General features: G+C 43.0%; 1 protein-coding gene and 1 long non-coding RNA gene across 12 annotated transcripts in view; one reads left to right on the top strand and one right to left on the bottom strand.

The window, feature by feature from the left end:
- GRIA3 (glutamate ionotropic receptor AMPA type subunit 3) overlaps positions 1–15,099 on the top strand; it is a 265,856-nt gene that overhangs the window by 182,042 nt on the left and 68,715 nt on the right. For all 7 annotated transcript variants that reach the window (XR_003418428.2, XM_027054336.2, XM_027054334.2 and 4 more), the window contains 4 exons: positions 1,267–1,434; positions 5,786–5,890; positions 7,053–7,160; positions 8,587–8,793. Coding sequence is in view for 6 of the 7 variants with exons in the window: in XM_027054336.2 (XP_026910137.1) it covers positions 1,267–1,434; positions 5,786–5,890; positions 7,053–7,160; positions 8,587–8,793 (588 nt within the window). In the remaining variant the exon portion in view is untranslated. The remainder of the gene's footprint in view (positions 1–1,266; positions 1,435–5,785; positions 5,891–7,052; positions 7,161–8,586; positions 8,794–15,099) is intronic.
- The window catches only part of LOC113597642 (uncharacterized), a 159,142-nt gene that overhangs the window by 84,135 nt on the left and 59,908 nt on the right, over positions 1–15,099 (bottom strand). For 4 of the 5 annotated variants that reach the window (XR_008289850.1, XR_008289851.1, XR_008289852.1 and 1 more), the window contains exon 2: positions 8,824–8,895. The exons of the other annotated variant lie outside the window; for it this stretch is intronic. This is a non-coding gene — a long non-coding RNA (uncharacterized LOC113597642). The remainder of the gene's footprint in view (positions 1–8,823; positions 8,896–15,099) is intronic. 5 annotated transcript variants of the gene reach the window in all.

Here is a 15,099-nt window from a genome sequence, read left to right on the forward strand (position 1 = left end):
TAAAATCCTACTGCTTAATTTATTCTATATTTTATGAATGTTTCCTTTTGGGGCTTTTTTTTCTTTTTACACACTCACACACTGGTAAGTAGAAGCTGAAAAAGCAGAAAATTAAATAGCTATTTTGGCATGGCTTGGAATTGCAGACAATTTATGCAGTCAGCTGGAAAAGAAATCACCACCGTGTTGGCTTTGTGTAGTGCTAGAGTGGACAGACACAAAGATTTTTTTTTTTTTTTGCATGAAAGAACACATGCCCCCTGTCACAGTCACACTTGAAGATTTGCTCCTGAAAGAAAAGTAACATGAGAAAAGTCAAAAAAGTAAACGGATAGTTGTAAAGACGACAATGTACTCACTCCTGGGTGTATTTGGGAGAGAGAAAAACTCCTCCTGGGACATTTTGCTTCATTAAAAATATCAATAGAATTCTATATCCTCCCAGTATTTGTCACCCCCGAAAAACAGGGGCCAGCTTATTTTAAACAGATTTGCTGATTCATTTAATGAAAAGGCATCTTCCTTGTCAAATCGCAGATAATCAAATCCCCAGTATTAAGTGACTGGCCTCATCCCTAGTAGCCTATCAGTATATCCAAGGAATAGAAACGAAGTGTTCTTGCCTGAAAGAGGTAGCATCGTGAAGTATTGCCTGTGAATTGTCACCGTTATCAGATTTAAAACTCAATAACAATTGTAATTTTCTACAATCGAAAACCAGCTTTGGTTTTCTGCTCCCCCCACGAAACAAAAACTGATTTATTGCTGGCCAGAGGTCCTAGTTCTCCAGAAACATGGTCCAGACAGAAATGATTAATGTTTCCCTCCAAATTAATTTCAAGCTGTCTAACTTAGCTATTTCCATTTCCCCTAAGTAAACACCAGACCTGAATTTTCTATTACAAACACCAATAACCAATCTACATATGCCATCCGTTAGCTGCACATGTATTTTTTTCTCTATAAAGGACCTGGCCTTTTAGTAGTCGCTCACTCAATACAAAACAGAGGACTGAGAGCAAGGGAGAGACTCCCTTGAGCCATTCGGTCTTAAAAATCTTAACATGTGCACACACGAGGTAAGAGGCATCATTCTAGAATGAATCAAAGTCAGGCTTGCCCTGAGAGATCTCTTGATTCAAATAATTAAGAGGGTGACTTCATAGAGTACGAGGTGGAGAGTACGAAATGAAAATTCTAAGGAGCAAGGCACGTGTTGAGGGTATCGTTTGTCGTGATACCTTGTTTTCCACATATCCATTTCAGTATACATCTGCGCTGACGCACGATGCAATACTGGTCATCGCAGAAGCTTTCCGCTACCTGAGGAGGCAGCGAGTGGATGTATCCCGAAGAGGCAGTGCTGGAGACTGCTTGGCAAATCCCGCTGTGCCCTGGAGTCAAGGAATTGATATCGAGAGAGCTCTAAAAATGGTAAAGACCAGGCTGGGTTATTGGGGTGGGGGCGGGGTTTTTGTGTCTTATAAAGACACAAAAAAAGTTAAGACCTCAGTCTTGAAAAAAGCCATCCTAAAGGGAACAGGATCCGAGTCTAAGAAGGTCAGAGCACGCAGAAGAGGAGCACAGGCATCTATTCATCAAAATCTAGAAATCGCAAACCAGAAGCTTCTTCCTCGAAGCTTGAAACATTGTCAGTTGAGGGCAAATGAATATTTAGTTCTGTGCTACACTGCGGGTAGTAAATGAAACCCAGTACCCTCAAAACTGATGGACTGAACATGTAAACAACTTCAAACTTTCTAACCTTTCCAGGCATGTGGTGTTACTTTGGGGGGCTGGGATATTCTGTAGGATGCTCCTAACTTGAAGGTAGACATCACAAAGGACAGCGGCATCCTCTGGCTCAGCAGACAACTCATTAGCCTGGATGGACTGTGGAGCTGAGCCAGGGTGGCAGTCGTTCTGTTGCCAGAAAGAACCTTTACAACGTGCTAATCTACATGGTGAAATGCAGAAATATGATACGTGTCTAGGCCTACTTAGGAAACCTTTTTTCCCGATGCCCCAGAGAAAAACCTAAAGACAAGTACAAGAAACCAGGAGACAAATAGGTCACTTGTTTTTAGTATTTACTGGTAGGCGATCATTTAAGACTTCAGGAAGTACCCTTTGAACAGATCTCATTCTTTACACCAGGAGCAGCGTCGGTCATTCATTGCAGCTTTCTGAGCAAGAGCTCTTTCCTGAATATTTCGTCTGATGCTACATGTGCCTGCATGCATTAAAATGAGCCTTCCAGAGTACAAGCGCCTCTTATTTCTACTTATGTAATTATCCCAATGTTTGGGATATCCAAAGAAACAAACTGATGGGCAATGATAAGATAATTCTGTGCCCAACCCTGTAATGAAGAATCCGTCATGGCCTCATAACGTACATCATTTTGTGTCGTTGGCTCTCCTACTGCTGCCTTAAATTTGCCAAGTTGGAAGCACTCCATCAAAAGGGGTTAGTAGCCCCTGTGTCTCTCTCCAAGAAAGAGATATGACTCATTCTCCCATCATGCAGATTTTTATGTCATTATGTCAGTTCCCTAACAAATGCCCTAAGTGTAGTTTTATGGAGGTAGCACTGCACAATTTTGAAGAGCAGTTAATTAAATTCAACCTTCATAGCAGTTACAAGATTTGTACTGTCAGGTGAAACATAATGATGACTGAAATACAAAACTCCCTCCGAGTAAATCAAAAGGAGTTTTCGTCAACCAAATCTCAAGGGGCAAGTACCAGCACCTCCAACGGACTCCCCATTCACGGCACGAACAACAAATAGAAAATGGCTACCGGAATGAAGGATAAGAAATCTACCTGGCTAGGGAAAAAACTAGATTGATCACACCATTGCGCAAATAGTTTCTGCACGTCTAACTCAGTTATAAAGCTCGAGTTATAAGCCTGGTAAGTAACCTTCCTCCCAGGCCCTAAGGATCAAACACTCAACCAAAGGGATGCTTTACCAATTTCTACAGGCCAACTTCTTCCTGCTGCAGCAGAGAGGCTGGAAAGTATCAACATTTTCCAGAAGCACATGTTCCCTTTGTGATAAATGCTCAGTAAAATCCCACTGTTCAGAGGCACTGCGAGGGAAGACGGTCTGAAGTACTAAAGGTTTTACTATAGTAAAAAAAAAATCCCATTTTATTTAATTAAAAGTGACAATGCATGTGTAAATGCGTCCCTCACTGTGACTAGCACGTAGTTGTTGCTCAATAAATCATTCTCTTCCTTCAAAGAAATCTGGTAAACATAATCACTGCCTGATAGAGGCTCCGAAGGGGCCTGTTTTAATGAATAAATAAGCATACCCCTCAGTCAGTAAATATTTATTGAACACCAATGACTGTGTATCAGGCTCAAAGTTAGTATGCAAACATGAAATAAGGTGAGGAGAGGTCACACTTAAATTGTTAATATGTAGGCTTACCTGGGTGGCTCAGGCAGTTAAGCGTCCCTCTTTAGCTCAGGTCATGAGCTCATGGCTCATGAGTTCGAGCCCTGCATCGGGCTGTGTGCTGACAGCTTGGAGCCTGGGGCCTGCTTCAGATTCTGTGTCTCCCTCTCTCTCTGCCCCTCCCCGACTCACGCTCTCTCTCTCTCAAAAATAAATAAACATTAAAGAATTGTTAATATGTAAATAAATGTACTTAAAGCCACTTGAAAATTGGGTAATCTACAGACTGTGCAAAGATCAGCCTGAGCCTAGCCTGCTGGAACATGTCACGATTCTAAAGCATTAAAGCTTGTCCCTTTGTTCAGCAAACATTTATTAAGCACCTGCTCTATTCCAGTTCCTGTACTAGCTGCTGAGAGCACAGGAAAAGAAGGTCTCTCATCTTGAGATGTTCCCAAACTAGTAAGGGAGATGGAAATACAGAGATGATTAAAATGTTATGGTTAGGTTCTCCAGAGGGTGCTATGGGAACCCAGAGGAGAAGCACCTAATAATAGACTGGAGTCGAGCGGGGGTGGGGGGCGGCGATTAAAGAAAAGTTCCCAGGTGGGATGGTGGGGAACCGCAACTGACAGTCACGTCATTGAAAACAGACTTCCCTCTGATTCTACTTCTGCTCACCAGAAGTTTTCATCGTGGGGTCTCGAATCTCCTGGACGTACCTAGACTGGTGTCCAATTTGTCTATTGTGTTTAAATACGCTAGATCTTTAGAAATATACAATCCTTAACGAGACTTGAAGCCTTTGCTGTTTTCGGGAATGAAGGATTTCCTTAATAATTCCTATGCCAGTGTGTCTGCCCGACCTACCTGCTCTCCTAGAATTCAAAGCTCAGAATGGAGTGTCAAGAACCCTTCTTGCATCACAGTGTACCCCAGACAGGCTAAGCAATTTCTATCTCAACAAGGGACTTTTACTTTAGCCGGAAGTGTGACATCACCGTCTCTGCAAGCCTGAGCTGACAATGGTGCTTAGGTTTGTTGGGTCAGTAGAACAATCATCTTGTCTTCAGGAAGTCACATTGGAGCCTTTCTCTTTGAACGAGAAGCTCATTTTCCCATCGGTGGTGAACAAGCTCCCTTTCCTTTCAAAAGATGCTCCCTAATATTTGACCTCAGTTCTCACTTCCACAGCACAAGCCCATTACCACTTCTGACTTGCTAAGTAGCTTGTCACTTTCTGTAAGTAATAAAAAAGTATTCTATCCTTTCATCCTAGGAAAAAGAGACAGATGCTTTTCCTTTGAAGCAAATGGCTTGACCCTTACCAGATGAATCATTCCAGTGACTTATATTTATAGAGGGTCTTGCGTGCAATGTCCCTGAACCATAAAATAATTGGTGAGGAAATCTCTGAGGGATGGCCTTTTATTAGTTCACAATACTGGGACAGACCCAGGAAAAATTGTGACATATGTGAATCTTCAGGTGGCATCCCACATGGGTGTCCAGGCTCTTCTAGTACCTCTGTCTTTCTTATCTAGTACCACATACCCCTGATTCCTTAGACTTCACAAATTTCATCAGTGTATGGTTTATCCCTCCAAGGCCTGGCTCGCTGCTTACCTGTTTGTAGCTGGGCATAGGTCAAATAAGAGGAGAATCCACCCCTGTTACTGTGGAGGCTGGTAAATAACACTCTCAAGAAAAAGAACTAAATTCATTTCAATTCACAATAATTATCAATATAGCCCGCAAGTATTACAATGCATACATACGATGTGCCAGACACAGTTCTGAACGTTACATGTGTAGAACTCATTTAATCTTCCCACAACTCTAAGCGTTAGGTACTAGTGGGATTTCCCATTTTACAGATGGGGACACTGAAGTGCAAAAGCATTAGGGAGCACATCCAAGGTTATACAGTTAGTAGGTGATGAAGCTAGAATGCGAATCCAGGAGCTCCAGAGCCCCTATTACTGAAACCAATTTATGTTATATTGGGAATGCTAAGGCACAGCCACAGCCCTCATGGAACGCATAGTTTAGAAGAATGCATTATGCTAGTTAAGAATACCCTCAGGCTACTCCCTTGAGAAGAGACTAATGATAGAAATCTCACACCCTTAAAAAAGTGGTGGTAGGGCCTTCCCAGGATCATATAGGTAACTGCCTATCATCCACTCAAAGCTTCACAAAATGCCAGAGAAGAAATAAAGATCCATATGGACTTGATCTGGCGGATTGAGCTCAATGACTCAAGATAAAAGCTCTCCAAGCTTCTAAGATCTGTCAGCGGACCTCATCCCAGAGACCTAGAAGGCAGTAATGCGGTGGTATTTTAAAATTTTACATTTTTCCTTCCTACCAGGTACAAGTACAAGGAATGACCGGAAACATCCAATTTGACACTTACGGACGTAGGACAAATTATACCATCGATGTGTACGAGATGAAAGTCACTGGCTCTCGAAAAGTAAGTAGCCAAAACAGATACACAAAGACAAAGTCTTTCACAAGATGACAGCACTCAGGTGCGAGAAAAGAGATGTTAGAAAACACATACAAAGCAAATTCCCACACATCATTTTTGCCTTTCTGTTGGCAAATAGTGTAGATACGTAGAGTTGTTTTGCAATCAGAGTGTTCCATCTATACGCATTCTGAAAGGAGTGTTTCCCTCGGAGTCTCTCCTATAAAAGTGATAGACTTGGGGCACCTGGGTGGCTCAGTCAGTTGAAGTCCAATTCTTGATTTCAGCTCAGGTCGTGATCTCAGGGTCATGGGATCAAGCCCTACATTAGGCTCCACTCTCAGTGTGGAGCCTGATTAAGATCCTCTCTCTCCCTCTTTCTCTGCCCCTCTCCTCTGCTCGTGTGCATTCTCTCTCTCTCTCTCTCTCTCTCTCTCTCTCTCTCTCTCTCTCTTTCTCTCTCTCTCAAATAAAAAATAAATAAAATAAAAGAGATAGACTCAAGAATTATTAACAGCTTCTAACAATAGAGGGAAGGAATCACAAATTTTACAGCATGTTGTTATTTAAACAAACTGCCAAGGTACATACAGTTTTAGCAAAAGAATCAGAAAGTAGGTACCTCTCTAGTAGGTATCTTTGCCACCTCACCCCCCTGCAAAGGACTCTGGACAAAGTACCTTTCTCTACAGCTAACTTGTACAATGATCACTTTGCTTCTATCATACTAATAGTTAAGTTAGGCATGAAATGAGGATTTAGCAGCCATTTGATAAAATCCTAGAATGTAAAATAGCTTGGGTCATTTCTACAGGACACCCCTTGGTTTCCCACCCTCACATCCTAGCTTTCCCACAGTTCAGAGCAAAGCACTCTTCTGCTGTATGAGTTTAAAGGGGAACAAAAGGCTAACCGTCCTACAGTGCGCTGAATTATTTTACAAAATACCACTAAAGGCGAAGTGGGGATGGGAACCCCAGGATGAAGGTTTGTATCACAGTTGGGTTCCTGGTGGGGGTGCCAAGACAGAGGGAGACAGGACATCAATGCTTGGAAAGCTCCAGTAACTAAAAAGAAAGTTTTATTCCACAACAGCACTTGAATTTCATGCAGTACTTTTTGAGTGAAAAAAAAGGCAACCAGGTCAAATGTCTGCTCTTTCTAGGCTGGCTACTGGAATGAGTACGAAAGATTTGTGCCTTTCTCAGATCAGCAAATCAGCAATGACAGCGCATCCTCAGAGAACCGGACCATTGTAGTGACTACCATTCTGGTAAGTACGAAGGGAAGGTAGGTGGGCTTTCTGTACAGCAAGACTTCTTTCTGTAAAGCATTATTCAGCCAGTACAAAAGACCTCAGTTTCAAGCAGTTAAAACATCCAACAGGTCAGCTTAGGAATCTCTCAAAGTATCTTGCTATGATCATGAACAGAATGTCTTTTTAAAAAGAAAAAGAATATGGGGGGGGGGGTGCCTGGGTGTCTCTTTCAGTTAAATGTCTGACTCTTGATTTCAGCTCAGGCCATGATCTCATGGTTGGTGAGATCAAGCCCTGCATCAGGTTCTGCGCTGACAGGTGTAGAACCTGCTTGGGATTCTTTCTCTCCCTCTTTCTCTCTGCCCCTCCCCTACTCTCTGTCTCTATCAAAATAAACTTTTTTAAAAAAACAGAAAAAGAATAAGAATTTGGGACAGTTCCATATATCATTCTCTTCTTTGCCACCCCCCATGCACACGCACGCATACACACACACACACATGCATACACACACACACACACACACACATACACTCACTAAAGGATTGAGGTTTCATCTGGACTTGGAATCTAACTTTTCACCGTGGGGGAGACAGCATTATGTGAAAGAGAGAGTAGGTTAGGGTTCTAATGTTAGGTCTACCACTAACCTGTGTTTAACTGTGCAACTCACAACTTCTCTGAGCCACAGGTTACATTTCTTTTAATTTATGAAATGGGTATCATAATGTCATAAGACATAAGACATATTGTTTCAAGGCAATATTCACCATTTAAAGCTTTTCTGCAAAATTCAAAGCATGGTTGACACGCAAGATAGTATTCTCATTTAGTTTTAAAATGTTTTTTCCAAAAGCTGGTATGTTCTTACTACGTGAAGTACAAACCAGGGTTGAAAATGAGTATACCCCTAGGTCTGACGATGTAAATAAATGAATGGAGATTTAGCTGCTGAAGTTTACTTTTGACATGTACTAGGTACTGTACTAGGCCGTGAGGATGTAGAAACAAATAAGCCACAGACCCTGACCTCACAAAGATCACAGTGGTTCTTAAGGGCGTGCCTGGGCTGGCTGTGGTTCCTGCATGGGAAATCCTGAGAAATCAAAGGCAGTTCACCTTCATGTAAGAGAAATACCTCTACCCAGTTTGCCTAAATCAAAGGCTTTACAAGTGGAAACTGGTCCTGCTTTCAAACCCTCGAAAAGAACTTAAATCCTTCTCTACATCTTTAATCATCAGTTAGGGACTCCAAGGAATATATAGCCCAGCGAATAGTCAGTCTATTGAGGTTCCTCTGCTTATTAAGCAAACATTTTTTAAAGGCTCTCTTCACACACCAAACCTCAACAGGCACATGGTGGGGGGGACAGTTATTACGTTCATCATCTCTTAGAATAACGTGTAGGGGTAATCCTTTGATCTCCCTCTGGTCCCTAAGGAATCACCATATGTAATGTATAAGAAGAACCATGAGCAACTGGAAGGAAATGAGAGATATGAAGGCTATTGTGTCGACTTAGCCTATGAAATAGCCAAACACGTGAGGATCAAATACAAATTGTCCATTGTCGGCGATGGGAAATATGGCGCGAGGGATCCAGAGACAAAAATATGGAATGGCATGGTTGGGGAACTTGTCTATGGGGTAAGTCTTTTCAACGCTATTTTCACTTACTTCTATGCTTTCCACTTATCAATGATAGAGGATTTCATTTTCAGTTATTCAATTGTAGAGTTTTCATGTGGTCTGTAAAAAAAACAAAAACAAAAAAAAACATTTTCTTCTCCAATTGACTTCTGTCAAGGTAGGATTGTCAATAGCACCATTTGGGCAACAGGATTATGTGGCTAAAAGCAAAGTAAAATAGGGGAACTTTATTTGGCAACATTAAATACAGCCTGCCCTCTACTGAAAATCTGTCCCTTCTGTGTTCTCTGCGTCAGGCAGCAGAAGTTGCTGCCTCAGTGACTTTGCCTACACAAACGGGTCACCTTTGCTCGCTGCTCTCTCATCTCTAGGCAGCGACCATGTCCTGTGTTCTACTCTTCTCTCAAATTCAGACACATTCTTCATCCCACTATCATCATTTTAGTTAAGGTTCTCACCACTTGTCGGTCATTTAACTGATTTCCCTGCCTCTACTCTTACCCTGGCAAATCAGATCTCCACATTATTGTAGTTTCCCACTTTAAAAATCAGGATAAAGGGGCACCTGGGTGGCTCAGTTGGTTCAGCATCCGGCTTCGGCTCAGGTCATGATCTCACAGTTCGTGGGTTCAAGCCCTGCGTCGGGCTCTGTGCAGACAGCTCAGATCCTGAAGCCTGCTTTGGATTCTGTGTCTCCCTCTGTCTCTGCCCCTCCCCTGCTCATGCTCTCTCTCTGTCTCTCAAAAAATAAAATAAAATTTTTTTTCATTTTTTAAAAAAAAGATAAAAATCAGGATAAAATTCCAAGTCCTCAGCATGGCAAGGAGTGCACGTCATAATCTGGCACCTACCTACCTCCCTAGATTCATCTTGTACTCTTTCCCCTTAGAACTCAATGTTCCAGCTACTGAAAAGTATGTGTTGCTCCCTAAAGGTCACTTAGGGCATCCCCGGAAGTACCTTTGCCTCTCTCAGTCAGCTAACGCCACCTAGCAGTCCTCCAGAACTCTGATGTGTCCCCACTTTCAGGAAGCCTTCCTGAATGGGATTACCATTTACCCACCTGCAGTCTGGTTAGATACCCCTGCTTTTTGCTTTCTTGTAGTGCTTTTGAACCTGTGTTATAATGATCTGTTTACAAGTTCAGCTGAACTTGCCCCAACTAGACTATGAACTCCTTGAGCACAGAAGCCGTATCTGATTTCTTTCAATATCCCAGAGCACGGTGCATAATGGAAGTTCAACAAATAATTGTTGGATGAATTAATAAAGGAATAGAATCGTTGTGCTAAGGGCTTGCCCATGGGCCAAGTACAGAAGAATTACACTGATAATTAGGGCTTTCAGAAGGGGTACAGCTGTATCTTCAGAGCTCTGCAGTGGCTTTACTTTAAAAGGTTTTGGCCTCTGGTTGGGAATGTCAGATCTTGGGCCGCCCACTGAGGCATATAGAGACAGGCAGAACTGGGCATAAGAGCTGCCCATTGGGTGAACCAGTCACTAGAGAACTAACCCAAGTGTAGATGGTGGCAGCAGATGTTTAGTTATCTCTGATTTTTATTTTCATTACAGTTGGTTAACATACAGTCTTGTATTAGTTTCAGGCGTACAATATCGTGATTCAACACTTGCATACATCACCCGGTGCTCATTGTGACAAGTGTATTCTGCAGACGTTTAGATCTAACAGACAAGGATTACTTGCAATGACTTGCCTTGCCTAGACAGCAGGTTAGGGGGAGACAGAGGAATCTAGAGGGTGCATATACTGAGATGAAGTTGGCAAGAAGAAACCATCAAAATTAATTACTGGACTGAGGTTCAAGCTAAGGACTGGATTGGATGAGGTTCAGATGGGAATCAGCAAGAATAAGGTACAGCTCTCCCATCAGAAGATAGTACTGGGGTCACTAAATAAGTTTTTGGAACAGGTCCTCAGGAACAAGTACAAAGGGAGAAGCTCGTTGCTAAAAATAAGGGCGCAGAAAAGGAATTAAGGCTTAAAATGAGATTGGACCTCAAGTACCAAAACTAGGGCACCATCCTCCAGTCAGACAAGGAGGAAGGCAATTTGAACCTCAGCCCCCAGCTATGGGGCTGGAGCCAATTATCTCCCGTCTTGGGTCAAGGTTGGCCCTGGGAACTGGCGCAGGGCTGAGTTGCAGATGAGACTCAAGTGAACTCAGTGATGAGAAAGAGAAGAACCTGTAATGCCAGAGACAGGGGGCTGAACAAGGGGCAGAGCACCTGTCATGCTTCCTAAGGACCCTGAGAAGCTCTGAACCATCTTGACACAACTCTAACCTCTTTATGAGTTGGCAGTCAAGTCTTCTTCTCTTTTCTATCCCTCATCTCCCCAGCACTCAGGCTCCAAGAGGTCCTGTCTTGCTCACAGCATTCCCCCGCACTTAGCACATTACGTGGTCCATAGTAGATCCTCACTTTTTGTTCTAACGAGCGAATGCCTGGCACACAGTCATGCCCAGGCATTATTCATTAAATTTAGCTCATGGTCGGAGGCAATCTTATATCATTATCATTATTTATTCTTATTATTAGCTACCATTTGTTGCATATTTCCTAGTTGCCAGACCCAGTGCTAAATGCTCTGTAGACATTATGTAACTTAATCCTCATAACATACCTTCAAGGGAGATGCCATCATGTTAATCATTCTACAGATGAAAACACTGAAGCCTAGAGAGGTGAAGTCTTAGGCTAAGACCAAACAGCCTGTAGTGACACAGTGATTTGAACCCAGGTCTCTGACTATGAAGTCCATGTTCTTTAACCATTGCCCTAGACTGCTCAACAGCTAAAGTGTTATTTCACACCCATCCCATCGTAAAAGATAGTTGAAACTTGTTGAAAAGCTTTTGGTGCCTCTGCCTTTCTGGGGAGAAGACCCGCCACAAAAGCATGAATTTCAGGTGTCGATTTCTACCAGGCCAGAATAACTGACGTGAGTTCTACCAGCCCATTGTGACTCAACAGCCAGAGCTGTCTAGTGTCTCAAGAGAAAACCTGTCACATTCTGTGAATAGCTGAGTGCCCTCCTGGCAATGAGCAAGACATTAGTCCCAGTGATACAGAGCAAGATTTCCTGACACTGTTTGGACAAAGACCCAGCTTTCTCACTGGGTTTTGGCTTCTCTTCTGGCGTGTCTCCTGTACTACACCCACCTAATCTCCACATTCTCTCTCTGTTTCCAGTGTGGGTAAGTGTGAGTGAGGGAGCTTGAGAATTAGAGAGTCCCTTCCTTGTTGAGTGATTTAGAAATCAACTCTTCACTGCCAAATAGGTAAAAATTCTTCTGAAGGAGCCTTCCCTTCTATTCCCTCCAGTTCTTTCTACTGAAGACAAAAGCAATAGCTAGGGAAGTCTCTCATAGGAATATCCTCCCTCCTCCAACCTAGAACAAGTTTCTGATGCCTTCTGGGATAATAACACAAGGTGATTCCAGGGAATTGACAGCAAACCAATTGCCAATTTCCACTTTCCTCTAAAACCTGTGGCTGTGAAAAATGGATGTTCTTGTCATGCTGGAGTAAGACCTCTCGGTGAAGGCGGATGCTCTCGTAAGCTGAATGTGTCCTCCTCTTCATTTAGAAGTTGTAATCTTTCAGCACTGGGAAGTTTTCCACTTCTCTTTCAATGATAGAAATGGAGAAAAGTGAAAACATAGGCATTCATTTCTGGCACGCCTGGGCTCTTGTAGTTTGCAAGTTGCTTAAGAAAAAAAGGGGGGGAGGAAAACTAGTTCTTGCAATGAACATGAAACCTACACAGATAAGCACAGATTTATCTTTAGGGAATTTTCTCTTCTGCTTTTAGCATGTAAAACAGATCAGAGCAGGAAAAAAAAAATGAAGACAGGCAGAGATGAAAAAAGCTTCGCAAAGAAGATTTCAGTATCTACCACAAAGTCTCCAGAAAGAGTCCAAATGAATTAAATTTGTTTAGGAAGAAAGAAGCCAATCAGCCTCTTTTCAGATGATTCCTAAATGGGTTTTTTCCCTCTAAAGAAAACCAAATCAAGGTTGATGTTTGGGGCACCTTGTATTGCTAAGAAGGCTATTTTTGAAACAAACGTCAGTAGGACACAATGTGCCCCATTATGTAAGCTCTTCAGAACATTATGGACTTGAAACTGTCCACCTGCTTTTAGCAGTTTTGATTTTGAGCTGGATGTCTATAACATCACCACATGGTAATTGTCCCCAGCTTAAATGGCTTACAGACCACAAGTTTTTATGGCTCCAAAATAGCATGTGTTGTAAGAGGACATTTAAAAACATTTTGTAGCTAACAGGGCTGTTAGACATCTTTTAGCCTACCATTTCAGTCGTTTTACAGATAAATATGGGGATCAGCCAGGAATGGCCATTAGAACTGCCATTTGGGTAAACCAGGCAACCAAGCCCTGATGGGATGACAGAAATAGTGGCGGGAATTGTGACAAGGTCGCAAAATTGCAAAGCTTGGCAGAGCTTGGACTGTAACTCAGGTTTCTTGACTCCTGGCCCAGTGCTCTGTGCACTGGGTCACAATGGCTCAGTTTACTAAGCTTGCCAGATTATGGGAAGATTGGTGTTATATCAGATACAACATCCCCATCTGCCTTCAAGGGGGTTGCAATCTAGTTGGATTATGAGCTTCTCCGTCCAAGATACCCATCCTGCTTATCTGTGGCCTCCAGAATAATGCCATACACATCTCTAGTTATCACTTGAAATATCTGAAAACCCAAAGCAGGCAGCTGGGGGTTTCTGCCCTTTGAGAGGAGATATAATCTAACAGAAAAAAGAGAGTCAGGGAAAGGGCTGGAAAGAAATCGAGGTTCTAATTGACAAAGGGTCGCCTGCTAGCAGGCAGCTGCTGTGTTCCTTATGTTCCCAGCACTTAGAACTAAAGATGAAGATAGGAGGGAGAGAGTTGCCTTGGGAAAGGCCAAACCACTGCCCATATTGGCACCTCTGGCTCAAAAGAGAGCAGAGAGCTTGGGGATGGAGATGGGGTTGGGGGGTGGTTGATTCCAGGTCGCAGCCCCCGGGCACCCTCAGACCCGTTCACACTCCCAGGACAAATGGCAATTTTATAGATGCTATTCACACTGACATTTCTCTACCTAGAAGAAATTATCTCTTAGGTTGTCACTATCCTAAGATAGATTCATTTTCCATTAAGAAAGACAGGAAGTCGATCTGTCCTTCCAGCTAAAAGGCAGAGAAGCAAGGGTGCAGTAACGGACGCCAAATATTCTTTTCTATTCTTCAGGTGATTACACTGGGCTTTGGCAGAAGGGCTGATGGTTTGATAAAAGTGCCCCTCTCTTTCAAGTGATGTGTGTGCTCTCTTTCAAATGCTCCAGGAAGGAGCATTAATGACGCACGGAGGTCTGCCATTCTGAGCAGAGAGGGTGGGGGGTTGCCTTTATGTTGGCCTCCTAAATCTTTAACTTGCCTCGAAAACGACTTTCCTCCTGGTCTGCGTGCTGTGGCAGTTCCAAGAGAGCTAAATGGGTGTTTTCTGACACTACTTGCCGGCTCCTCCCATTTCCCTTTATAACCAGCTTGATTGCTCCACAGACATTATGCCAAGCAGATCTTGGGCCCTGAAATAACTGACCATAACAACATCCTTTTCACGTGGAGGAGGGGACAGTGGCGGCAGAGGGCAAGGGCCTCTCCATAGCTGCCTGGGAGCGGACAGGACAGTTCTGCCGCGCTGGCCCCACCAGGCATACAAGAGACAGGATGGGTTGCTAAGTCCCCTATCCGGCTGGCTGATCACTAGCTCCTTCCTTTCTATTGATTGAGCCTTCTTCCATCTGATTTTTGCTATTCCTTTGTCTTTTTCCGGCCATAATAGGTTTTGGGTTTTTTTGTTTTTGTTTTTGTTTTTTTTAAGATTCAGCATGGGAATTCTCATTTTGGAACCAGGTCCACATCAATGAGGCTTAGTCGAGCACAGATTTAATGTTATTCTTCATTGAGAGAGCACCCTTCAAAAAACAGACTAACACCGCCTTCTTTGAAAAAGCTCCTTAGGAAGAAACAATTCAGAAAAGGTTAAAAAGCTAGACAGAGGGAAAAAGCCAAGTGCCTGGGGGGAGCAAGTTCTTTCTGTTGTCTTCTGTGACTTCAAAAGTACTCCTACTAGGAATGGCGTCCTTTGAGAATCTGTTCTTTTGCTGCGTGTTCCTGGGAAACAGACGAGAAGCTGTGTTTTGTCTCTCTAGCCACTTCTTGTTAGCGTTCAGCCGTGCTTAGCATCTGCTGGCTGTTTGTTGCCGAGATGTT

The sequence above is a fragment of the Acinonyx jubatus genome, chromosome X, assembly GCF_027475565.1.
Source record: "Acinonyx jubatus isolate Ajub_Pintada_27869175 chromosome X, VMU_Ajub_asm_v1.0, whole genome shotgun sequence".
NCBI classification, from domain to species: domain Eukaryota; kingdom Metazoa; phylum Chordata; class Mammalia; order Carnivora; family Felidae; genus Acinonyx; species Acinonyx jubatus.